The following is a 27,373-nucleotide window of genomic DNA, read 5'->3' as shown; positions in this document are numbered from 1 at the left end:
AAACACGTTGTTCTGGTTAGATATTAATGACTACATGGTTACAGGTTGGCATAATGTTGCATGACTGTTGTCTTATACAAAACAGCAGACAATTTTAAAACAAAACCATTTCATATTTCCTGTGCCTACTTTGCAGCATTCAGTGTTGTGGACATGTGGACAAATGTACCTATCACACCTTTTTATGTGAGGCTGGTGTCTTATTACACTGTCTTTTTGAACTTGTAGTTAATTTTATTGAAGTGCTGCTGAAATATTTCCATTTAGACCTTTCCATTTAAAGGATTTACATTGTACTTTTTAAAAAGTGTTGTAGGATTAACATAGTTGAAAGATATTTTGCTATACATCCTACAAGGTACTTTACTGAGCTGCAACTTTGGTTTAATAAGAATGTGTCTTATCATAACATGTGCCAAGTCAGACAGACTACCTGTCAGTCCATTGGGATCTACTTCAAAATGACGTCTGGTTGGAGACAGAGTCTCAATGGTAAAAAGTGAGTAAAAGAAAAACATGGAGGAATGAAAAGATACAACTAAGAAACACAGATAAGTCCAGAACTGGACACAGTAAATTAATAACAGAAGTGTACTGCTAATCTGCAGTCATGTGAAAGCACTAACAGGATGTGCCAACAATGTCAGCATTGTGTCTCAAATATGGCTGACTAAATGTCATCACTGAGGGTTGTCATGTGTGGAGTGGGAAGGTGACTCTATGGGTTCAGCATTGTCATGGTGCATGAGTATTAACAGTGGTGAAAGGAAAAAAAAACTCTTTAAAAGCTCACAGTTAAAAGAAAACTATAGACATTAAATAGTAGATATGTGTTTGATATCATAATAGGCTGTACATAAACTATGATGACAACCCTCTGCTCTAAACTACCAGCTGATTACAATAAAACCTCTATGTAAGTGCACCATCTTGCATACCAAAATGCTGATACCAAACTGATACCAAAGGAGGACCACTTTACTTACATTACAAATTGCAGATAGACATTTTACTGTACTAATGTCACAGCACAGATATTCAGTTTTCATGGTCAGACCATGGTGTAATTTGTTCTGCTAAATATTCTGCTCAAACTATGCTAGCTTGACTGTTTAGCTTGAACTTGCTAGCTAGCCAACTTGTTAGCTTTTAGCAAGTCAAGAAAAGCTGGCTTTTCTCAAGCTGACTAAACATTTACCATTCACATTTATCCTCTCTACATTAAGAAAAAAAAGCTATAAATTGCAGTATTAGTTTAGAAAAGTTCTCAGTGGGTCCAGATGGATTTTTGTACATAAAAAAACAGTCATGGTTAAGTTAAGAGCATATTTACTAATCTGAATACATTTCCACCTTCATCAACAGGTTTTCCAAATTGAGTAAAGCAAATAAATCGTCCAGAGTAGTAGAACAGAGCATTTGTCAGTTTAAGCTAAAGGTGTAGTTACAAAATGCTGGTAAATAGGGTGAATGTGCATCCTAAATTCTTTGGATATTATAATGCAGTGTCTTTAGCAGAACAGACTGCAGGCATCACATGACGAATTACACATTACAAAAAAATTGACTTGAGACTTGGCTTGGACTTGCAAAAAAGGACTTGTGAACATCTCTGCCAGCAACAAATACAGAAACCAGGCCATGAGATGTAACAGTGTTACACAGGGATGGAGCTAGAGGAGTGGCTAGAGTGGTAATGTCCACCTCTGAAATGTGATTGAACACCCCAGGTGCCACCTCAGGTGACTGATAGGTCTCTGGAGGAGAAGGATCACCATGGTCACAAGTACTTTTCTGAATAGTCATCCTTTGAAAATATTGATATTTGGCTGTATGTTTAGAAGAGCATTTTAAGCTGTGCAAGTACAACTAATGTTATGTAAGGCTAACTTAATGTTAGCCTGGAGACATGTAGCAGTGCTAATCTTATTAAATGGTAGCACTAGATTAGTTTTATGGTAATGTGGGGAAACCATTGGGCATGTCTCAGTCAGCACACTTCCATACTTTGCTCACTACATTTACACGCATAGTGTGCTGACACAGAAATTTCAGAAAAACTCTGCCCTAAACTCAGCCAAAAATCTAGTGTCAAATGATGAACACTACACACACTAAATGGACACCATTTTGCTGCTGTAGCGAAAGGAGAGGGACTTTTGACCAATTTGCCAGAGCTGAATAATGGCGGCCAACAACTCAACGGTACCGGTGAAGGCAGAGACTATTTTGTAAGTATGAAGTTATTTGATCATGATTCTAATGTAAACGGCAGCATGCTACCTATCTCTTCTATCCCCAAGGACAGTTATGGATCTGATCATTTGTTGGTGGCTGTGGTTATGAGTTAGCATATCCTCCTGACTACCAGAAAAAAAAATTTGTTTAATCGATATTTTTCTTAATTTCCCCGACTGTTTGAAGGGTAATGAGAAAACTCTGACAATGAAACTCGTTCTTCTTAATTGAAAAATACAGAACAAAATTCAGGAAATAGCTACAAATGTCCACTACAGAAGACAATTCTCAAACTCTTAAATGTTGTGGTAAAATGTTATTATATTCATTTAGAATATGGTTTAATGTGTTAAAAAATATTACAATAATACTTCAGGACTACATTTGCACAAAAAGAAGTTATGCACTTACTTTTCCTCTTCTTATGAAATGTGGTTGTGGTAATGAATGCCATTTTCCTTGAGGAAAAACAGGATGTTCCCAAAGCCCCACCCCTATAAATGTGGTACCATTCAAAAGCCCTGGATGTCCTTTTTAGAGGAGATATTCAGCTTTACAAATGTCCTCCACAGAGGACAAATTTATACTACTGGTAGTCAGGAGGATATGTAAATGTTAGCACTTCTTTAGTCAGTTTCACAGATGTAGATAGACTATAAGTGTTGGAAATGATTAATGCTATAGGTTCTGTATGTTAATTCATCGCTGTTGAACCTCCAGTTTTGAGCATTGCAGTGTCCGTAGCATAAACAAAATGGTCCTTGATCTGAAAAATTGCATAAATTAGGATTATGCTGGGTTGCAGCTGTAATCAGACTGCTATTTGCTAAGAGTCGTGAATTTTAGACTCCAAGTATGGACAGGCTTATAGGCTTCTAGGAGTATCGAAACATAGCATTACGCAAGACACATTTAAGGTAGATTGTTTCCTTATAAGGGTCTGTCTCAAAGGACTAGACTCAGGACACACAAGACGTACATAAATTTTGAAGAAGCACATGAACATCTTAGAAAGGATACGTTATGATATACAGAGTCTTGATCTTTGGATTTGATCTTAGGAATGTTGTTTGTGTCAACGTATATAAGAAAGGCTGATGCAGTCAGCCAGGGTTTTTTTCTAAAAATTGGCCAAGAGACCTCACAGAGATGCATATCTGTTTAAGATGTCACTTTTTGGAATAAAACCATCTTTTTATTATACATCAAGCTGGCGTCCAGAGCTCTTTTTTGCCTTAAAGTATTTTGTGACATTACTTGCTTAAAATAATTCACTACAAAACGGGATCATGATCCAGAGAAGAAGAACACCAAAGAAGAAAGTCACCATATCACTGAAACAACAATATAGCACAGTGAACACCAAAAGAAGGAAACGACAGTACGGCACCGAGAAGGGCGAAAGTTGTCACCCACACAATGGCTTCACAAAACTACAGAATGTTGTCACAAACAATAAACAACAAAACAGCATCATGAACCAGATAGAGGGTCACCACATCACAGGAACTACACAGGTGAAGAGTAAAGTCTGGTGTTACTGTTACACCCCTCAAAAGCACCAATTCGTTCCATTACAGGAATATTTCATCAGAAACTCTGAAAGAACAGAAGTCTGAAACTAGCAAATCTACACCATATAAGTTCACATCCCTTCATATGCATTGGTGGGCGCTGTTTCCTATGCCTGCAAGGCCAGGACTCCCTGTTTGCATCTAAAGGGAGGGGCTGTGAGGTTTTTTAAATTTTCTCACGGTGTAGTGAAGCACCAGTATGGCTCTACATTCTGAAAAACAAAACCTGGTTTTACCCTGTATGAGTCATTTTTGACCCACAACATCCTGTTTTTAAAAGAAATTTAAAAATTAAAAAAAATTATCAACAGTATATGTGGTTTTCATCACATTTAAGTAAGACTGTGTTGTTTACAGCTATAAATAAATAAAAACACATTTTAGGGTGCACTGCCCCTTTAAACTTTGTCTTATTTTTACTTCAGTCAACTCTGTGACCTTACAGCTGGTCAAATGGCTCCCTTCACTGCCCCTATAGGTAACTTACATATTGCAGCTTGCGAAAACGTGGCAGTTATTTCTGAGGATGTGCACATCCTCCTTCTTCTCATCCATACATCCTTTTTCCCCACTCTTAACATTCATCCTTCCTCTCCTTTCTTCCCCATTCATTCATCCATGTTTATCTTTTCTTATTGGTTTTTATTGTCATCCTCCATCCCTCATTCATTCATCCTTCCTTTCCCTCCCGCACTCGTCTGTCTTCCCCTCCATTCTTTCTTCTTTCATCCAAATCTGTCACCCTTCTATCCTCCCTCTCCGTCATCCATTAATACATCCTCTCTTCCTCATCCATCATTCCATCATCCTCTTCAACTCTCATCCATTAACCCATCTAAGTTTTTCTTGTCTTTCTTCATATTATTATTATTATTATTATTATTACTATTATTTGTTCCATCTGGGGGATCATAAGTCAACTAGGGACACTGACATCCTAAGACAGAATCCCCACACTGAGTCCCCACGTTCTTACCAGCAGGAAAACAGGAGCCACCCAAGATGACAGAACTTTCTAATCTATTCACAACTTCATTCATACCTTCATTTAAACCTGTAAACGCACATTGTTAAGGTGTGGTCCTTGCTGGGGAACTCTGTAGCATTTTATGTTGACACAACAATAATATTGGTATGCTAACATGGTAAAGTTTTTTCATGGAATAATTTGACTTTAATTGTGTTTGAATAGCAACATTTCATTAAGTTGAGTAAACTAAGCATATATGATTGGGAAAACAAGTTTTGCAGGCATTTTTGTTCAGTAAAGTCATTGGGACTCCTCTCCAAATGCAATCACAAATATCTTACAGTCAATCAAACAGTTTTCATTTAAATCTAAATTATAGACAAACTTGTTTCAGTTTAAGTCAGTGCAGAAAGGGAAAGGCCATAAAAGCTAATGCAGTTTTTAATGATCCATCTCCATGACAACTGAACAAACTTTGTCCACAGATGATGACAGTGATGCTGAGAGCAAAAACACATATATGTGGAACAGATTTATTTCTGTTTCATGCTCTTAAGACTTAAGTCTCCAAGGGATTAAAGCCACAACAATCAGTTTATACATCTAGCAGTAGATTATTAATTTTTTTTTTATTCATGTCAGTTTTTCAGCAAAACTATCAAGAGCTTGTTTGTTTACAGCTTTTTAGATGTTTAAATATCAGTGGGTTGTTTTAGTCTTAAAGTAAATTTTTGAATAAATTATAAATTGCTTGTGTATTTATATCGATAGAACTTTATTTGGCTTCCATATAGTTTTAACAAATACATGTTTTTGTAGCTGCTAGGCTAGTGGAGACCTTTTTCGGGATGTCTGCAGTGTGGAGACAGGGAGTTTACTTTTGGAGGGGGGAGTGGTGCTAAATTCGATGAACACGCCGAGAGGAAGCATCACACCCTGCGTTCCTGCACAGGCGTTTATTGTGGTCTGCACATGCAGCCATGTGTTGAGTCGCTGCTGAACTTCCTCGTCCTGCAGAAGAAGAAGAAGGAGGACAGAGGCGTGACGTCGCTGTCCGCAGACAGGCCCGTACGGCAGGGGGAGCGAAGCAGGGACGCGCCGTGCGGGAACGGACGCTGGTTCTGCCGCAGAGCAGACTGCCGAAACGGAGGAGCAGCCGAGGCACAAAACAACCCGACAATCACGGCAACTTTGCAGAGACGGTAGACGGCCATAATGCGGCACCGCCCGCCAGCCCCGGAGCTGATGTGACTGTGCACACTCGGAGCAGGGAGGAAGCGGCGGACGCCACCACCTCTCCCCGGTTGCATCGTTGTGGTGTGCGCGGCGGGTCGGTCGGTCTGTCTGTCTGGAGGGGGTGGGGGACATGTCCTCGCTAACCGTAGAGGAGGAGCAGAAATGGGTACCAACACACGTCCTGGTGACGGTGCTGAGAGGCAGGGGTTTACGGGGCAAGGGCAAGCATGGCACCAGCGATGTGTACACTATCATCCAACTAGGGAAGGAGAAATACTCGACCGGCGTGGTGGAGAAGACCACCGAGCCGGAGTGGAAAGAGGAGTGCTCGTTCGAGCTGCAGCCAGGCGTGCTGGAGAACGGCGGGCGGAGCGGATACCCGGCCGGGAGCAAAGAGCTGATCCTGACCGTGATGCACCGGGCGCTCATCGGGCAGGACGCGTTTCTCGGACAAGCTGTGATCCAGCTGGACAAAGTATTTCACGAAAGTAGATGTCTGAAAAACGAGTAAGTTAATCTGCTTTACGTGTGTGCTTTCAGTACTCTTCATGTGTCCTTTTCTGTTTTCCTGTTAATTGAACCCATCAGGGTGTTTCTTTCTCTTCCAGTCTGCTGTTTTATTTGCTACACAGTTTGTTAGGAGACATGAACACAGCTGTCAAATCTGTGGTGCTGCATCAGGGCCCTGCAGACACACCCTCCCTCCTCCCACAGACACACAAAACTAACTCTGAGCACATCCAACCATCACACTCCTCACCAAGGCTGAAGGCTCCCCGACAACTTCTAGAAACCCTCACCTCCCCTGTTTACATTAGATGCTTGTTATGGGCTCTTAAATATGTTGTTTTCCAATAGCAGAGACATGTGGAGAGCAGGGGAGGGAGGGATTAATGCTTGTCCCAAATCCAGGGATTAGCTAACAGTTTCGTGATCCCAAAGCTACAAGATATTTTTAGTACAATATGTTGTTTTTATAAAAGCCTGAGGGGTTGTTTGATGTTTTTTGGGGTACTTACATATCCCTAATCTGAAGCCATTTGTAATGAAAACTGGACAGAATGATCCTGAACTTGTTGCATTAAAAACATGTTGAACTTTGGTAGCTAAAAAATCTGCAAGAGGAGAAATAGAGTTTTGACTGTAAAGAAACATCACATCCTCGTTTGCACCCTGAAGGAAGTTTAGCACATCCAGGCTTTTCTTTGCCTTTCCTTCTGGATGAAACCTTAAATGCCTCTTGTAGATGACAGATTATCAGCCTTACCTCTTCATGTGTAAAATGAGGTGTTTTATGCATCATTAGACACTTCTTCATAAAGTACACAGATCACCTGATACTTCATTTATAGATTGTATGGATGGAGAGTTGTGAAGAATTAGGAGTGTAACAATACATAGATAAACACAATACACTGATTTAATGATGATTTCTTTTTAGTTAACAAGCATAGTTTTTCCTCTAAATTGTCTGAGCTTAGAAATAAAATAAGATTTTCATGTTTTAGTTGCTTTTTGTGATTTGATATGAATGGAGGTGATTGTGTTAAATCAACGTTTATCTCATATCTGCAATTAAGGGAGGACTGCAAGAAAACTGTTATGCAAATAGTATGTTGAGACATGCCTGCCATGTATGTTTAGCTGCATCAAGTGCTTAAATTCAACTACCGTACTAACCAAGAAATGCATTCAGCTCAGCTCAGCTTGCCCCATTAAAATCCAGGATATCATCTCAGTCTTACACCAAATCAGAGTGAAATTTCTATGGCTTGTTGAATATTGTCTGATATGTAGACATTTTTTAAACTTTTGTTGGATCCAATGTGAGCAGAGTTGAACAGACTTTTTAAAACAATATATTGCAGACTAGATCTGCACAATATTAGGAAAACATGAAATATGAAGTTTAATCTCGCAATGACCTTTTGACTTGTGATAAATGGACAAATATGCTCATATTTGTTACTAATCTCAGGTGTATTAATGACAACTGCAACCTTCTTCTGCACCTGTGCATGCTAACAAGTTGTAGACCATTCACAAACACAGAATTTTCTCTGATTGTTAACAGCTCTCAGCTTGTCCTGTTTTAAGTAAAAATATCTACTCATCTGGTTTCCATAGCAACGTATTCCCAGAGCTAAAAATCATAAGTTCTTGATTCACCTCCAAGTTCTGCTAAAAAAAGGCAGATTTGTTTTTCTTTTGCTTAGATTTCCAACTATTTTGTAGATAAAACACGGTAATCTTTATTATAAAAAGAGCCACTTTTGTACCATTAAAACCTCTCACTTTAGGCTCAGGACGTACTGAAAAGACATAGATCTTGCTTTAAGTATTCAGATGGATTTTGACTTAATGATCAACAAAAATATCCTTCTTTTCCTGTTTGGTGTCCTTGTAGTGCAAAGCAGTTTGATATTAGTAACTACCTGATTTGGCTGTGATTTCATCCAGATAAAGCTGTGAATTTGAGATGAAAATGGAACCAGTCTCCTTCAATGGGCCCTGTTGGAGATGGTCACTTGAAGGTTAGAGCCAGCCTGTATTGATGTGTCAGCAGCTTGGTGACTTGGTACATTCAGTGTCTCCATGTGGTATTCAGTGAATCTGGGCTTGTCAGTAGCTACACTTTCACAATGCTCTTCATGTATGTCAGGCTTTTTAAAAAGAAGACTGGGGACCTCCAGTAGTGTCTGACATAATAAAATAATGTCTTGATAGAGGGATTTATGTATGAGATGTTATTGAAGGAGTCTTACTTCTGAAACACCAAAACAAGCTGCAAGTTTATCCATCTCTGTAGATTTTCTCACTTTGGCGTAAATATCCACATATTGTTAAAACAGCATTTTCCGTTGCATATTCATTCAAAAATAGGGAAAGTATATTAAAATTGGCTAATTTCATTCTTTAAAAAAATCTTACCACTCTTCCCATAAAGTTAAAAAGTGATCTATTTGTCAGCTAAAAGTATTACGTCTCTGACGACATCCCAGTCAATTAAGTTTGGTACCAGTGGCAAACCATTAATTTCTATTAATCTCTTTTTGTAAAGCTCTTGCAAATTGAATGAAGATAAAACTTGTAGTTCAAGTAGAAGAAAGTTATAATGTGGAATAAATGATGTCAGTACTAACATTTTGTGAAACAATGACAATTCTGCTTTTGTAGGAGATGCATAATTCCAAATTTCAAAGTATCACAGTGATACAGAAATCCAGCTCCCTGTTCAGCCACATCTACAGCTCTTTGTTTCAGCCAGGTTTATGGATGGAATGAGTTGATAGATATTATATTATTAATATTGATAAAACGTTCTTGACTCCACTCTGGTATTGTCTTTTATTGCTTGTACTCTGTTTTAGATGGTTCTAGATCGTTGCATGATAATACAAACTTTCAGGCACAAATTGACTTGAGAAACTATGTACTTAACTATCAGTCCAGCCTTTGTTTTGTTTAAGCTTTCAGAGGTAGATGCTGTGAACTATTGCCTATTTAGCCAATGTTTTACTCATGTTACAAGTTGACTTGTATAATACCTGATTTTAGGCTTGTGGTGAATTGAGATACAAATGAGAACACAAATATTTTAACTTCTGTTTAGATAAAAAGAAAGCGAGGCTATTCTCCTCTCAAAACACATCATGTGGCTTACTGTATCTTCATGCAGGCCAATACAACCTCTAATTAATTTCTAAGAATATGCCGTCTCTAGTGGTCATAAGAGAAACTACATACGTTCCATGAGGATGATTGTGGCATTACAAAAAAATGCCCTTTTTAGCCCTGTTCATGTCAAAACAAATTTTTAATTCTGATTATTTAATGTTAAGGGGATTATTGCAATGTTTAAAAAAAAAAATTTTTAGCCCATCCCATGATCCTTTAGGAACCAAGGTCGAACCATGATAAGACGAAAAGAAGACCACAGTGCCCCTGACTCCCTATATCTTATCTTAGTAGAAAATGCTAAAACCTGTAAATCCTGAAATTGTGTAATTCTGTACTGTTTTATGAACAGGAGAAGGACTTCGTAAACCTCCCCTATAAATGCCTTGTAATGTGTGAAACAACTCAGTGTGTGTGATACTCGTATGGTGCACACACCCCTTGTAAGTAAATATGTATACATGAAGTAACGCTCTGTGTTCTTCTTGTGTTGAAAGGTTTAGCTTTGCAGTGCTTGTGTTGGGGAGAATTTCCCTAACAGAAAGCTGTTGTCATACACAGTCTATGGTAAAGTAAGATAGAAAGGGGGGGGGGGGGGAATAAACGAAAATGATCGTGGCAGGCAAACTTACCGCGCTCATTTTTCTTACCGTGCAATTAACAGACTTATTGCTTATCGCGACAGGCCTACTTCGAAAATAATACTTCTGATTTTTGCACTTTGGCGTCTTGAAAGGAGGCTAATTCGTCATAAGTCTTCCATCCCGTCTCTTCTCTGAGCTCTCTCCACTTAGAAAAATCAGTCCAGTGTTGACTTTTGCTCTGTCATCGCTCTTTTTTGTACTTTCATACTCCGATAACATATTCTTGGGTTTCTTTACTGAATCAGCGATGGTGCGCAACGGTTCAAAACGGCTACTGTCTTGATATCCTGTTGTTCGTGTGTGACATGGCAAAATGCAGCTATAGTGTGATGCTCTGAGCCAGAAAAAAAGTTGTAAAGTGCAGTTTCTCAGCTTTGGGGTGTTGCAGGGCAATGGCAGCTCCTCCTAAATGTCACTGTACCATTAAATAGAGTCAAAAGCTCTGAGTTTTAAGGTTGGAAACTTAAGTTGTATTGCTTTAACTGGAGCTTTGGCATGTTTTGTTATTTTATGTCTAACTTTGAGCATTGATGATGGGAGATATGTGTGAAGTTAAAGAAATGTGATGAACCAGATACGGGATGTTTGGATTCCAGTCATACACCCGACAGGCCAATCAGGAATGAATTTTAAAATAATTGCGACAATAAATAACTTGATTCACTGCCACCTTTTTATATTTTTAAGTTTGGTAACAACCTCAGAGTTGTTCATTGTTTATTCTTTAGTATGATTTGTGGTTTTTAAGATATTCCCAGTGACATCCTTAAGGCAATGCTGTCTGATTTGTGGTAACTTGTGGATCTTTGTTTGCATGAGGAAGAGGCTGAGGGCTGAGTTGTGTGTTTGGAGGTTCCTCCAAAACTCTTATGCTTTACAGAACTCATTATTACATTATACATTATTTATTTAGTGCATGGTATTTAAGGCAAACATATAATGTATAGCCTAATCAAATGACACAGTTTGCAGCCAGGCTGAGAGCACCTTTCTTTTCTTCAGTCACTATCATACTTTATAATTTTATTTATCTTTTTCTTTACATCTCTTATCTTTTTGACCTAGATATTTGTTAAATGTGTCCTGTATATATTGTTTTTGCATCTTACAGTTTAATTTTACTCTTTATTTTCTCTCTGATATTCTTTAATGCTGCTGTAACGCTGAAATTGACCAGTCTGGGATTAATAAAGATTCTGTAGAGTTCTAAGGTTTTTTTGTACAGAAAGTTGGCCACAGTTTCCCTGCTGCTCCCCTACCACCTGCTCTGCCTCCACTTTTCTCTCCCTCACTAGTTTTTAATATGAGACTTATTTAATTAGCAACTAACGGAGGTGCTGAGAAAGTATGAAAATGTATACATCACATTTTGCTTATAAAGTCACAGACACAAACCAACCAGCCACGGATGAAGCTTCATGTTGAGTCTGAAATAACTGGGCCAATTGCTCATTACACTTAAAGACAGAGACCACTGCAGTTATTCCTACCCCTTCTCTTGGAGTTTGAATTGACCAGACAAAAACAAACTTTTTTCTTGTTCTTACGGTCCTGAGAAGTTCTCACTTGCAGCTCGAGTACAGTACCAAATCAGTCTCCAAATGCCTTTATTACATGCACAGCTATGATTATAGCTCCACCTGGCTAGTTAATGGGACAACTGTTCTTCTTCCAGTATACATGCACAGGAAGGCTGACAAGTTATTGACCAAGTTAGTAAGTTACTGTGCAAGAAAGTTTGCCTGACACTATGACTCTGTGAACTGTGTGGGGAAAAAGGCTGATATGCAGACTATTTCCTGCAACGTGTCCTTTTTCCTGCAAGCTGTTTGACAAACAGAAAAGTATGTCTATGAGAGAAGCTTAATTAGGAACTCAACTGTGTTAATATACAATGTGGCTTCACAAAAAAATATGCAAAATTTTGTGAGGCACATCTGGGTCTGTTTGAGTTTAGTTGACCGTATAAATGCAGGAGTAATTTGACCTTAAACCACGTTATCGTAATAATTTTGTGGTTTCAATTAGAATAACGTGTTAAAATGCATTTTAATAGTCCTCTTAAAATGTGAGGATTTCCTACTTTTCAGAGTTTTTGCTATCTTGCCCACAAACAAAATAAACTGTATTAACCACTAAACCGCCTTAGTAAAGATAATTGATCAAAATCAGATCAACAACTGTCCTCAGATGGGTTCACATTTTTTCATGCTGAATTACTGGTGTAGAACAGATTACTGGAAAGGTGGGCGTCTGGTGAATTCCCCTGCAGGGTCTTTAAGGAAATAACCACAAAAACACTACCAGATCAGCATAGGAAGCATGCAGCCTGTGTTGCTAACACAAAATTAATTCTGCTTTGTTTTTTCCTGAATATCATGTAAACCACACACAGTTTTTCTTCATTATCAAGTTTCATCCCAAGAGGACAATATTAGATTTCAGCAGTTTTTTTTTTTTCATTCTGCACGTCAGAGATTCTGTACTGAATTAGCTGGTAGCTAACATCATCATATTATAATTTAGATTTTACATCTCTGTTTCAGTTCCACCTCTGTCTTATATCTGTTGGCATATGTATGTGATGTTTTTAAGGCCTGAGAGCTGAACCTCCATCTGCTGAATCAGACAAAATGTGTGTGTGTGTGTGTGTTATGTACAGCCAGAAAAATCCCCTGCTAAGAGTCGATAGACTCAATAGCTGCAGCCTGGTGAGAACATAGTCTAATGGACATCAGAGGTTATATAACAGCATGACCTGAAAAGTCAGCCTAGATAGTAAAGATGTAGCTTTGGTTTTTCTTAACATTTTCAGTGGAGATTTTTATCAGATTAACCTTTATCGCCATGACATAGAAAGCAGGATATGTAGCATCAAACATTCCACTTTCTTAGTTGTTTTCTTGAGTCACGTAGAGGCGATATGTCTGCATCACAGATCTCTTATCAGCTTCATGGAACTGATGTATAAAGTGAAGAACCTGCAATACGTCTTTTTAAGTGCAGGTAATGTTCTGTCTTTCTGTCAGCTTCTATGTGTTACATACAGAGTATTTAAGTAAAAAAAAAAGAAAATAATAAAAATGGTGGTACACTGCCATTCTGAAACCTCAAATTTGGAAGTTTGTGGTCCCCATCTTGATATTTTGGGAACTAGAAGTAACCATATTTGGCCAGTGGGAAGGAAGTGGAGAGATACTTTAAACACCACTGGACAAAAATGCACGTCTTTTAGGACTAATAACTGAATTTTAACTTTTTATTTTGAGAAGGACAAAAATGTGTTGACTTTGTATTTCACAAGATAAAAGCCCCGTTTCTACCAAGGTGTCCGGCTTGGGATGGGGCATTATGGTGCAGTTTGGTAAACCCTGATCTCTGTTGTGTTACTACAGCCAACAGTACCTTGGTAGGCCGGGTGTAAGCCAGATAGCGATAGATGTGTTAGCTCAGTAATAGTGTGACATCATTGTACCATGACACGTTCCTTAAATAACAACGAAGGAGACGACACAGAAGGAAAGCATAAAAATGGTGGATACCCAGCAGTTTGTATTCTTTCTTCTTGGCATGTGGCTTTAAACATCAAAAAAATCCATGATGTATTTAAACATGGCGTTGTTCTCGCTTTGTTCTCATTACTGATGAATTACACAAAAAAGGACAATTCTTTCCACCAATCAATAGATTGATTGCAAAGTGTGAAGCACCACTTTATATGCTTAAGATCAGTGGGAGAGGAACCCCTCAAAAAGTGGGATTGTGCTCTCCAGTTCATTTGTCTGTCAAAATACTAAAAGGAAAGAAAAAGAAATGATAGTGGCCGTCTGAGGTATTGCACTTTAACACATGAAATGAAAATACCAACATCTATCTTTTGGTGATTACATAGCTTTTTGTGCAAAGATCTTGCCAGAGTATACACCAAAATGACTTAATTTCAGGGTCTAACCCATGGACAGCGATGGAAATAGTTAGAGCCAATTTCCTGTTGGTTGGTTATTTTTGGCCTCTATGTATTTCTAAGTTGTTACAAAAAGAAAGTAGTAGACCTGTACTGGAAAAGCTTAATGCTTTATAGAAAAAAAATAGTCTAGAATTAACATAGTTAATAATTGGCATTGGTATAAATAAAATCTTGTCAATATCCATCATAATCCATATAAAAAACAAACTGTTCTTGTGTTAAATGTCTTTATCTAGCCCAGATGTCTCTTTTTATCAATTTGTTTCATCATCAGCAACATAATGAAATAAACTTCTATCATGCCTGCTAGTAGCTGGCATTGCTTGTCTCTAACAGAATTATTGATCCTTCTGCTGACCAGTCTAATGGCATTTTCCATGATGTTATGTCACAGTTCAACTGTACACCCACTGGTGATGTTTCTTAATAATTAATCATTGATCTGCGTTATTTCCATGTCATTATATGGCATCGATTTGGGATGTTTTCAACTGTAGTTGAGGTAGAACCCAAAGAAGAAGAAGAAGAAGAAAAAAAAATCTCTCTCTCTCTCTCTCTCTCTCTCTCTCTCTCTCTCTCTCTCTCTCTCTCTCTCTCTCTCTCTCTCTCTCTCTCTATATATATATATATATATATATATATATATATATATATATATATATAAACAGCCCTTAATAGTTTTGTGAAACTACCAACAATAGATAACCAAAAAAAGAAAAACAACAGTGAGCTGTACTTTACTTTTTATTGAGATGGAAAAAAAATGCCAAAACCAGACTTGAAACAGAAGCTTTTTTTTTTTTTTTTTTTTTTACAATGAAGAGTATAGACCAATCAAGTAACATCACAAACTTGTGAATACACATAATATGAGCTATTACCTGCTTAGTGCTTCACCTTAATCATAAAATTGAGAATAATCTTTAGATGCCTTTGTGTCATATTCATAGAGCAAAGTGAATTAAGGGCCAGTGTAATTTAACCAACTTTAAATTGCTTAATAACCTGCTTATAACCCCATAAATCATTGTAAAACCAAAAGTAGGCCTTTTTGCCTCATTTTTATGTTGGCCACAGTTAACTCATTGGATTTTAATGTGCTGTTTGTTTTGCTAATTTTCTGAACATAAAATTTTATCAAGAATTTTCCTTTGTAATGCAGAGATTGTCCTTGAACATCTCAGAAGGACTGGACTGAGTGCTTTAATACCAACTCAGGCATCTGAAAGCTGATTGCGCAGTATTATTTGTTGCAACCTCCGTAAGCACGGCAAATATTGTTACCTTGTTCTCAGGGCATTTTTTTTTATCTGCAGCACCTGTGTTTTTGTGCTGATAACTTCTTTTGCTCATGGGCAGTTGCTTTAGGGCTCAGTACTTTTTAAACCCTCAGCTTTTCTTTAGTTGGACATTTAGCAGCATATCAGTGCTCAGCACTCACATTAACTGCTGAGCTACAAATGTTTTTTTTTTCTGTGGTCATTTATCTGACAGAGTAATAACAGCATGACCATCTCTTATCTTGCATCTGTAACAATATTAATTTTGGAAAAAAAATGACAAAGTTTGTCATGAGGAGAAAAACTCATTTAATTTAGTCATATTTTTGCGATAAACCTCCCTAACTGCTCTCACATCTGGCCCTTGAAGTTTGTTTCATTTTAATTCATTAAAAGACTTCTTTCTAGTCTATTAAAATTTTTTTAAAGTGTGCATCTGGTTTTTGAATGTACTTGTTTCCATAACAAACTCTCGTTTCTGAGATTATTTATCACTGATCCCTGACATAAGTCTGGCAATATGTGCCTTTAAGTCCAAAAGCGAGGCTGTGTGGAAGTTTTAGGAGGGAAGTTGGTGGTGAGATTTAAGATCATCACATCCAGATGTGGAATGTGTTGCTGCTGACGGAGCAGGAATCCAGGCCATGTGTCCGGCATTACCCACAGTCCTTCTTGAGGGTCTGTTAGTCTTATTTATTGAAACATGAATAAAATGTAATGGGGAAGAATCCATTTAGTGAAGCAGATCCACTTGTTTACCTGGCATCTTTTCTTAGACACCTTTACACTAAAGGAGACAGCCTGCCACCACGTTACATGCTACATGTATGCCATTTCTGCTCAATTGTTGAGTACATTTACATGCAACTAACCTATTAATTTTGTCCCAGTATATAAAATGGGTGTAACAATGCATTGATACGCCTGTTGAATAAGCCAGTTGCATTGATACAAACTGAAAATATTGATCAAACATCTATGTAGTAATTATTTGCGAGACATGGTTTAAGAAGGTTTTGTTTTGTTCTTACAACCAAATGTCTTATTTGCATGTATTAAATAAGCATATAATATTATCTCATCGATCACCATGTGATGTATTGTGATTAAACATGTGTGCAAATATAGCAGTAATCAGTTTATTACAGAAAAATTTTCGACTCGTCCACAGTCTTTGGCAGTATTGTCCCCATTAGCTTGTTGTATTGGGAATTTTTCAGTTGACTTATTATGTTAGAGTTAAAAAAAACATGATTTTATTCTAGTCATTGGTATACATGTATGATTATTTTGAGTACCAAACATATTATCTTGGTGTTAGTATGTCCTTTAAAAAATTCTGTATGACGTTAGTCAGACTAATAAGTTTACATGTTTTCTAAAAGTTCAGTTTTAGTCAGACTAGTCCAGTAATTTTAAATAGGTGTAGCGGTTTGAGAAAGTGAAAAGTTAATTGTTGGTTTAAACTGTTTTTATGGTGGTCAAAAACTTTATTTAAGTTATTAAGCTTTGCTGTATTTCAATGTCTAGTTTAGTTAACAAATGTGTCGTAAACAATGTCTCTGCTGAACCTCATGATATTCATTGCAAAATGTTAGCTTGGTCAAAACCCTTCCAGAGCTGCTAAATGCTAACTTTGATTCTTTTTTCTGTGTTCGGTTAGCACAGAGGCAATGACAAAGCCATACAGCCGTGTTGTATCTTGCATTGTAGCTTAAGTTGTAGCTCATGTTGGAGCTTATGTTGTAGATTGGTTCTAGCTTAAGTTTTAGCTTGTAATTTGTGTTTTAACTTTGTGATCTTGTATTTAAACAAAATGACTTACCAAATAAAAAAAAATTTAAAAAAGAAATAAAATACACACACACCCACATGTAAGTCGCTTTGGATAAAAGCGTCTGCTAAATGACTGTAGAATAGAATAGAATAACTTGTAGTTTGCGCTGTAGTTTGTGTTGTAGCTTAAGTTGTAGCTTTTAACTTTTGTTGTAGTTTGTAGCTTGTCCTGTACCTTACTTGGTAGCTTATGCTTCAGCTTGCATTTTAGTTTGTGTTGTGGCTTGCACAAACTACCGTATTTCCCCCAAACCGTTACACATAGTTGGGAAGTAGACTACAACAACTGTATTTCTGCTTGGTATCTTCTGTTTACATGGCACATGGTTTGCTCATAATGTTAATGCAGCATACAGCAGCATTTAGCCTGTGTTGCTAGTAGCTGTTTCTGTGTCTCAACCAGTTTGGATTAATCTTACAAAGAAGCATAAATCAAGATATTTAGTGGTAAAAACGTTTTTCTCAAATCGTTGTATTTTATAAAGTAGTAGCGAGAGCAGGTGTCATGGGAGCTGTGCCTCACGTAAAGTTTCTCTGGTGTAACTCAGAGTAATATGTTATACCAACATATGTGAATAAAGTCCAAGTTTTATTTCTGTCTTTTGTCTGGCCCTGATACAGCTCGGGCTTAAAGAGCCCCACAGAGCCCCTCATCATATACCTGAAAAAGTAGGTTGATGATGGCCCTTTTATACTGTCATTTCTGCCTTGTATTTCCTTGTAGTGTTGTTGGACTGAGGTGTACTTGGTCTGCAGTAAGGCATCATTTTCAGGTGCAGAAAACTGTCTGCTCCTCAGTGGCTTGGGGAGAGGAGATGAGGAGATAGTTTATTGCTGGGATGGGGTGGGGTGTAGTGATTTCCTGCTATTTGTTTTTCTTTTTAGATTTGGAAGCAGATATGCAGTCATGCTCTGAACCTGTGGAATGAGTTTGTTTATGTAAAATTCTGCACAGATTGTCTCCTAAAAAGCAGGTAAATGATGTAGTTTGTTGCATCAGCGATGTCCCAGAAGGCATTTTAGTGTGTTAAGCATTGTAGTTGATGGTTAAAACCCAAAAAGCGTCATCATCAATGACCTTATTCAACTGAACAGTGTCTGTGTGGGAGGCTGCTTTTGAGAAACTGGGTCCTTTTTGGTAACAGACTGCTCTGCCAGAGTACGTGGGCTTAAAAATGTAGGCTGCTTTTTTTTGTCTATGTTTCAGTTTCTGAAATTAGGCTTCTTGTGTGTTATCTCACATCCACATTTGTTATTGTCAAGTTCTTTTGTGCACCACATGACCCACAGGTGTACAAGCATAAATAGGACTTCTTTATATCATCTTCATAAGCAGGACATGGTTCATGCGTCACAATGTTCATATATATATATATATATACATATATATATATATATATATATGTATATGTATATGTATATGTATATATATATACGCTTTTCACGTTTTGGTGCATTGCTTTTTCAAAAAATACAAGTTTTAATGAATTGTTTCAGAGTTTTTACTTGGCCAGGCGTGATTACAGTAGTAGTAGTAGTAATAGTAGTAGTTTGTAAGGGTGTTTTTGTCCGTATGCAAAGGAATACCCTCACATAGCTCCCAGCTTCTGCATGTGGAATGTGAACCCCACCTTGGCTACAGGGAGTTGGCTGACATGTTAGGCCGAAGACTGATACTATTGTTGGATCATCGATGTGAAACTCGAGTCCACACCTAACATACATTTGAGGTTGCTTGAGAGCCTGCACAAAAATCTTTTCTGCTTGAATGCCTCCTTATGTTAAGAAAAGACGGGTTTAAAGCTGTTAACATGTAGTTCAGTAATCTAGTAATAGGATTTAATTCAATAAAATGCTGCACAGTAAATACTCTATATATGGATTAGAGAAATACAGCCCGTGTCGAGCTGATTTGTTAAACAAAAACAGAATTCCTCAGCTTATCCTATCTGTACTGAACATGGGAGTGTCGCTCCTCCTCCTATTTCTTTTTCACGACTCAATGATCGTCTCGTGGATCGCTTAAAGAAACATGCTTACATGGAATGGCTGGTGTTTTTGTATGAGTTGTAATGTTGTTTCTGCGGAGCTATAAAAAGCAGTAGCATTCCTTTCTTCTATCTGAGTTGGACTGCAGGGAAGTTGTTTCTTTACAAGTTGTTTTCTCTGCCGTTCTTTGTTGGGTGTTGCCATGTTTCCAGGGCTGAACTTGAGGTCAGCAGCAGGATGATGATAATTGCGCAACAGCATGTGCAGTGAATTATATGACCTGTGTTTTTCTTCTCTGCAGCCTACAGTTTCATCAGTGTTGTTGCTGTAACAGGAAACTTTCCTGCCTCTTTTCCTCTGTAATCAAATGGGGACAAAACAGGGCGTTCAGATAATAACATTTAGCTGAATTATTTTATTTAATAGGCAGCTAGTCCTGTTTTTTAGTCTGTAACAATGAGTAATATTTTTATTGTACACATATTCTATGCATGTTTTTTATTGAATAGTTGTGGGGAAAAAGAAATTAAGTTTTAGAAAACATTTATTTAAATAGTGCCCGTTTAAATAAAGGAAAACAGCAGAAATAATGTCAATGTAATAATTTCTAAATGGTCATAAAAAGGATTAAATTAGAAAGACAAATATGAAATGTTGAAACAGAGCAATTTAACTATTTTTAAAAACTATACAAGGGGTTGTAAAGTTTTTCTATTTATTTTTTCATTTATTCTTTTTAATGCTACTTTCACAAAAAGGCTTTATTAATCCTCAGTAGGGCAGGGAAGTGAACCAACAATTTATCTGTTTTTCCAAATAAATCTAAATCTGGGAAGTTCACCCCTACGTTTCTCTTTGTATTTGTTGTTTCTCAACAAGGTGAGGAGCAGACTTCTTTAAAGATTCTCATCACTGATGCAGGCTATGACATTTTGTTGGATTCTTTTATTTTTCAACAGCAGAACTAATGTTGAATGTACCGTTGTTGTCGGGCTTGAGCTAACTTTTAGAAAATCAGCATTTGATAAACAAGAAGCATGATCTCTGGAGTCTGTGCACTGTTTGCTTTTTGAAAGTCTGGACATCTGTTCACCTGAACAAAATAATGACCATGAAAACCAGTTTATTAGGTACATCTCATTAGTTGCTTGTTAACACAAATATCTAATGAGCCAATCACATGGCAGCAACTCAACACATTTCGTCATGTAGACATGGTCAAGATGACCTGGTAAAGTTGAAACTAAGCATCAGAATGAGGAAAAAAGGAGACTTACGTGACTGAATGTCACGGTGGTGGACAACACCGTGGTTGTTGGTGTGAGTATTTCAGAAACTGATGATCTGCTGGGATTTTCACACACAATCATCTCCAGGGTTTACAGAGAATGGTCTGAAGAAGAGAAAATATCCAGTGACCTGCAGTTAATTGGACCAAAATGTCTTGTTGATGTCAGAGGTCAGAGGAGAATGGGCAGACTGGTTGGAGATGATAGAAAGACAACAGGAAGTCCAATAAGCACTGGTTCCATATACTGTACCCATCTTCTGATGCTACTTCCAACAGGATAATGCACCATGTCACAAAGCTCAGATCATCTCCACCTGCTTTCTTGAATATCACAATGAGTTCACTGGACTCCAACGGCCTCCACAGCCACCAGATCTCAGTCCAGTAGAGCAGCTTTGGGATGTGGTGGAACGGGAGATTCTCATCATGGATGCAGCCGACAAACCTGCAGCAACTGTGTGATGCTGTCATGTCAATATGGAGCAAAACCTCTGAGGAGTGTTTCCAACATCTTGTTCAATCTATGACACCAAGAACTGAGACAGATTTGAAGGAAAAAGGGATCCAGTCTGGTATTATTAAAGTTTTCCAATAAAATGGCCAGTGAGTGAGTGTAAAGTAGATTCTGTCCAGCAGAGTGCTGTCAGTGTTCTAGATGAAACGTTTCCTGACAGACTAGCAAAGAAAGTTAACTCTAAATTTAGGTTTTATTTTATTTTATTTTATTTTATTTTATTTTTTTGGTGGGCATTTAAACATATGTTTGTATGAACAAATGTAATTAGAACAGTATGGTTTCACAATATAAATTTTGTTTGACTTTTACGTCTCCAAACAAACTGTTATAAAAACATACAAGTTTAAACTTTAATGTGGCAACTGTGTCATGATCAAGGACATTTTCAGCCTTCGGTGCTTTGCACAGTCATGCTGTCAGTTTAAAGAAAAAGGAAGTAGGGAAATAAAAAGATGGTTTCAGAGATGGCTTTTCTCAGCTAATTTGCACGCGTGAGGTTTCTTTTTTTTGTGTTTCACTTACTCGTGTTTCACTTGTGTGCTATTTAAACATCCGGTTCATAGCCATAACATGTGCAATAGTCTTTTTTATTAGATTTTTTCCTGTACTCCAGCACAAGAATTTCCTTTAGGATCAATAAAGTTGTTCGTATTTGTATTTTAACTTGAGTAGCATGTTTGAGTTTGTATTGCATGACATTTATATTTTATTGTTGACTTAACTTTTATAGTTGGGTTTTACACCAAACTAACTGAATTCTTGAGTCTTGGCCTTTTTCTTTAACTTCATTTGAAGCTACTGGCAAAATGGTTGAAATATAACTGTAAAATATGGACCTGTGTGTGTCTTATGAGGCTCATATAAGGGAAGCTGGCACTGTGTTTGAGGTGCGGCGTGAAGATAGCCCAACAACACAGGAAATAAGACTAAAAACAGCTATTGGTTTCGTTTCTTTTCCTTCCCTGTGGTGCTGATAACTTCAGGTTTGACTGCAGACAGCTGCAAGTCAGGGAAATTTTTTTTAGTCATTTTATATTTCTCAAATATAACAGATGAGACTTTCCCATAAGTCATGACGTGATGAATTTGTTGGCACCTCTCCACCCACCAGCGTGCAGCATTTCTAAGAACTGCACTTCTTTGTCCAGTAAAGGAATTTACAGTTGGCCAGACTTGTTTTCGGTCAGATCTATGTAGGACACTCCCTTATTAAATCAGAAATGAACATTGTTTTACTTCATTGTTCTTGCTTATTGGTGTCATGGCATAATCAAGGGGCCTCACTGAGATATTGTAGGATGTCTGGCCAGATAAAGACTTGCAAACACTTAAACTGTGAGCCGGTATGAGAGCAGATCATCCTGGTTCTTTCCAACAATGCAGTCATATACATGACTCAGTCCTAAACTAAATGAAAATAGGATTGTAACAAAACAGGTATTCTGTAGTTTTGTGTGTGCATATGTTTCTGTTTTTGCAGATAATCTTAAATTGAAAGTGTTTTATTATTTAACAAGTTTTGCCCAGAAAAAAGTCAGTGTTTAAGTTTTTTGGCTAAATAACTGTATTTCAGTTCTACATATTGACATGTTTAAATGCCTCAGTTGCTATGAAGAGAAAACTTTTCAGGGGCTGGACTTAGAATTCAAAATGCAAATTTTTTGTGAGGACAAACAACTGCTCCAGCATTGCTGTTCAGCATCATTTATAAGTGATTAGATTTGACAGAACGTAAAACTGAATCTTTAGTTCAGAGATTAGATACGTTTATGTAGAACACAGCTGGGTGATATACTTTATTTAGACACATTAGTATGCGTTGCTTTGTATTTGACATGATTTCTTTTTTTTTATAAATGCATTTTTAACAGCTGGTGTCAGTCCAAAACATCTATATTCATCTCCCATTCTGTCTGTCCTCTAACTAAATTTAACATGTCTGGCATACTTATTGTAAACTACAACTGTGCTTTGACTGTTCTTTATTTTTTAAATGAAAGCTTAGCTCAAACAAACTTAGCTCACCTGTGGAGCATACAGTGAAACCTTCTGCCACACACCAGTGGGCTGTTCTGACAACTAGCTGAAAGAAAATAGCTACCAAATTTGCCACTATATGGTTTTCAAAATAGTTATTTAAAGAAATAATGTGAAACTGTTAAGCTCATAAATGAGTAAGGTTGTATGTAAGTTGTATGTTTTTATATAAAAATTTCTAGTACAACTAAAATCCTACAGTCTCAAATGGGCCTAGATACACCAAACATGCTCCAAAGTTTCATCTTTTTTAATAACAGTAAAGTGTTGAATGTCACCAGGAAGTAGTCCATAAAGAGTACTTTGCTGCTCGCAGTCGGCTTAAGCATTTTCATATTACTTTGTTTTACTAAAATCCTGGCTTCATAACCGCAGCCTCATCTGTTCTAGTAGCTTATAGCACCTCCTGTGCTGTTAATTCATCTAAACGTGCATGTTTGACGATCATCTACAGGGAATGTCAGACGTGGCAGAACGTCTGCCATATCGCATCACAGCATCGGACACATGTCTGTCAATAACTTGATTCTCCTCTAGTGCATGCATACTGGGACAAAAACAGCACTAAGATTAATTGGTTGAACTCCGACCTTAGTAGAACAACTCTCCATGTTACCATGTTTGCCCACAGAGTCAGACTGAAAACATATGTGGGTCTATACCGTGTACGGATGTTGCATGTCACACCTTAACAAAGCTACCCATAATTAGCAATCATGATAATTATTAGGCTACAATTTCCAAATAAAACACTGCAGCAATGATATCATTGAATCTTATAATGTTTTAGACGTAATTTAATGTTAGCCATGTTATATTTTAAGGCTAGATTACGATAAAACACTGATGGAAGTTTGACCATGATATCTGTCTGACTGACGTAATGAGACAGATGTGTTAATAGACAGCTTAATACTGCAAATATATAATATATATATTTGTAATTTTGAGGTTGTAGCTTGTGAGGTTTCTCCAACATTCTGAGTTGGAAACATAACTTAGGTGGGAGTTCCAGTTGGTTTTTCCTAGAAACTCCTAATAGAAAAATAATGCATACAACTTCTGTGGGACCAGAAATGCTCTTCATAGATAACAAAGAATGTAAATCTAGGGCAGGTGCATCCACCAATTAAATAAACATTGTGTTTTTGTAGCTCATGTGAATGGTTGCTCTTCTGTTGCAGGTGGTACAGACTCCACTCTAAAACAGGGAAGAAGGAGAAAGAGCGGGGAGACATTCAAGTCACCATCCAGTTCACCCGAAACAACCTGACAGCCAGCATGTACGACCTCGTTATGAAGGACAAGGGATCCTCCACCTTTAGTAAATTGAAAGAGCGTATAAAGGGGAAGAGGAGATCAAGCGACGACGACTCCTCGTCCGCCGTCCTGCCAGGTGGCTACGGGTCTCTGTACCGGTTACGCCAAAGACTGCCAAGTGACGGAGGTGGAGAGGAGGATTATGAGGATGATGAGGGGGGTGAAGCCCGGCGAAGCAAGATGAGGACCTTCTTCTTCAGGGGAAAGTTGCGGAAATCGTCTGACACTCGCTCCAGCACATCTCTGGGGTCTGAGAGTAGCGAGTCATCATCACGAGGTGGGAGCCTTAGCCCCACTGCTGGCATCAGCGTGGTGGTGTCTGACCTCTCAAACTCTCCCAGTAACAGCAGCAACCTGACGGTAGACAGCCCAGGTGAGAATCACCAGTAAACCAAGGCTTGCTGTCACTTACTGAAGAATATGCAACATTTTTACACCTATATCTATTAGACACGGATCAGTCTTTGTAAGAAATGTATTACTAGCAAAGCCATTTAATAATGTTATCTCCTGGTTAAGCTGCTTATTAATATAACTTGACAAAGTTTCTAATTGCATATATCAGTTTTTACTTTTCATTTAATTTCCTTTTCTTGCCTTGTTTTTGCAGACCACACAGCAAACACATCCCCTAAATCGTCCTCTCTCAAATGTGAGTTTGGTGATGAGACCGGTGAGATCAGCATCGCAGTGCCTCAGCACACTGTTTGTGTTAACGGAAGCCATGCATACAACGTCCAGCCCTTGGACCCAGGCTCAGGAAAACCTGCAGGTTCTTTAGGCCTGGGCCCGTTGCAGAAGTCCTTGCCTCTCTCTGTGTCTCTACAGAACCTCAGCACTCGGCCGGACACAAACCTGCAGAAAGGCCCCGTGGGAGATGGGCGCCGCTGGTCTTTTGACAGACCTGGTGAGGAGGAGAAAGCTGCCATAGCAGCGGCCCTGGAGAAAAGTGGCCCCATGACGGCCGAAGAAGAGGAGCGTTCGGAACAGACTAGCCTGCCAAAAGCTGCTTCGTCATTTTCTGCCTCCAAGGCGGAGTCGGAGATCCATGGGAAAAAGAAGAGGAACTTGTTCTCGCATGGGCGGAGTGAGTCTGCGGGGAAGAGTCAGAGTCAGTCAAAGGACATGTCTGAACAGGTCTCCGCTGTCACTGAGGAGAAACACAAGGGCTGGTTCGGATCAAAGGAGTTGCACAGCAAACCCAGGTGAGATACACTCTGTGATCACACAGGAGACTAATTGCACACTGACAGCTTCACTTGTTACAGCATGAAGCAGATTATTAGTTATCATTATAGTACAAGTTTACTTTCAATCAAGAAGATCAGGAGCGGCCAAGATTAGCATGAGAGTAGCTGCACAACTCTGTCATGCACTGCAAAGATCTGTCTAAATGCATCGGATTTTTACATTTGTTTCATTTTGGTAGAAAATAAATCAAGCTGTAGGGAGCTGAGATGAGAAACAAATATAACTTACAGTCATTATCCCTTTTGAATGTAAGTTTATCAATAAAATTAAGAGACTGATTAAAAAGAGAGGGAGTGTAATGTAGACAGATAATAAACTAAAGTAAAAGCTGTAGTTCTTGCTATATAGCAGTTCAAAATTTACACCTAACACTTTTTTCCCCGTCTATTTTTCAATAATGATTGTTCCATCTGCCCTTAAAAACTATGACAAGAACACCCACATAAGGCTTCTAACATGGCTTTGTGTACATACTCAACAAGTTGATAGGTACATTTTTAACCTTTTGACAGAGCCATGCTAGCAAAACCGGTCTTTTCTCTGGGCTAGCATTACTAGTCTTTATCCTGAGCTAATTGTAAAGTCTTGCTTTCTTGGCATTTATGTTATGGCTAGTATTACTAGCATTTGTGCTAAGCCAATTGTCAGACTAGCATCACTGGTATTTATTCTAAGCTAATAGCCTGCCTAGCATTACGGGTCTTTATACTAAGCTAATTGCCAGGCTAGCATTACGGCTCTTTATACTAAGCTAGTTGCCTGGCTAGCATTTTTAGTTTTTATGCTGAGCTAATTGTCAGGCTAGCATTATTGAGTTTTATGCTAACCTAATAGCCTGCTGGCTCTAGCCTCAGCTACTTAACACTAAGATATTTCTGTTACCTTTCCAAATAATGACAAGCCTTTTTTCCAGTCAGTTGATATTTCTATTCATTTTATTATTTATTTAGATTAAATAATAAAATAAAAAATAGAACTATTACTACTATATTGGAGAAGCTTGAAGTGGAGAAAACACTTTAAATTTGTCCATATAAATTAGGGTCACATATCAGTGTACTTGTTTACTTCTCGTGCACCGGTATCACACCTCCAGCTCTGTACACATCCCTCCTGGTCCCAGTCTCTGGTTACAGCAGGTATCTGCAATGCAGATGGGAAGGGGGGCTGCTCTTGTGAAATTAGCCTCATCGTTGCTGTAATGTGGTTGAGTTATAATGTTTCTTTGAAAAGATGATGGTGTGAACTGGAAAATCATTACTCTGTAATAGGTTGTGGATGAGAAATTTAATTTGTGTTTGGGCCGGGAGTGGGAAGGGAAGAAAGCCCCATCTCAGTTTATTTCCACTTGTTACATAAGTGTGTACTCAAGTGAGTAATTCATTTTGGGGGTGTGATCTGGTGCACTATACTTTCTCATCTAGTGCTCTTTTATAGTCAAAATGCTTCTGTGCTTTACATCGGATGTTGATGGTTCTTAGTATATAGAAACTCAGGTACACAGACGCTCTGATGCAACTGCTTTTGATGTAGATTTTTTTTTCC

General features: G+C 38.0%; 1 protein-coding gene across 2 annotated transcripts in view; it reads left to right on the top strand.

The window, feature by feature from the left end:
• Nucleotides 1-5,717: 5,717 nt before the first annotated feature.
• rab11fip5a (RAB11 family interacting protein 5a (class I)) overlaps nucleotides 5,718-27,373 on the top strand; it is a 31,252-nt gene continuing 9,596 nt past the window's right edge. Inside the window, exons 1-3 of one of the 2 annotated variants that reach the window (XM_041971958.1) lie at nucleotides 5,718-6,525; nucleotides 24,442-24,950; nucleotides 25,188-25,782. In XM_041971958.1, the coding sequence (XP_041827892.1) occupies nucleotides 6,149-6,525; nucleotides 24,442-24,950; nucleotides 25,188-25,782 (1,481 nt within the window). In that variant the 5' untranslated portion in view covers nucleotides 5,718-6,148. The remainder of the gene's footprint in view (nucleotides 6,526-24,441; nucleotides 24,951-25,187; nucleotides 25,783-27,373) is intronic. The other variant, XM_041971959.1, reaches the window with a different exon arrangement.

This window comes from Melanotaenia boesemani, chromosome 20, assembly GCF_017639745.1.
Source record: "Melanotaenia boesemani isolate fMelBoe1 chromosome 20, fMelBoe1.pri, whole genome shotgun sequence".
NCBI classification, from domain to species: Eukaryota; Metazoa; Chordata; class Actinopteri; order Atheriniformes; family Melanotaeniidae; genus Melanotaenia; species Melanotaenia boesemani.
This window is presented reverse-complemented; position numbering and strand designations above follow the sequence as displayed.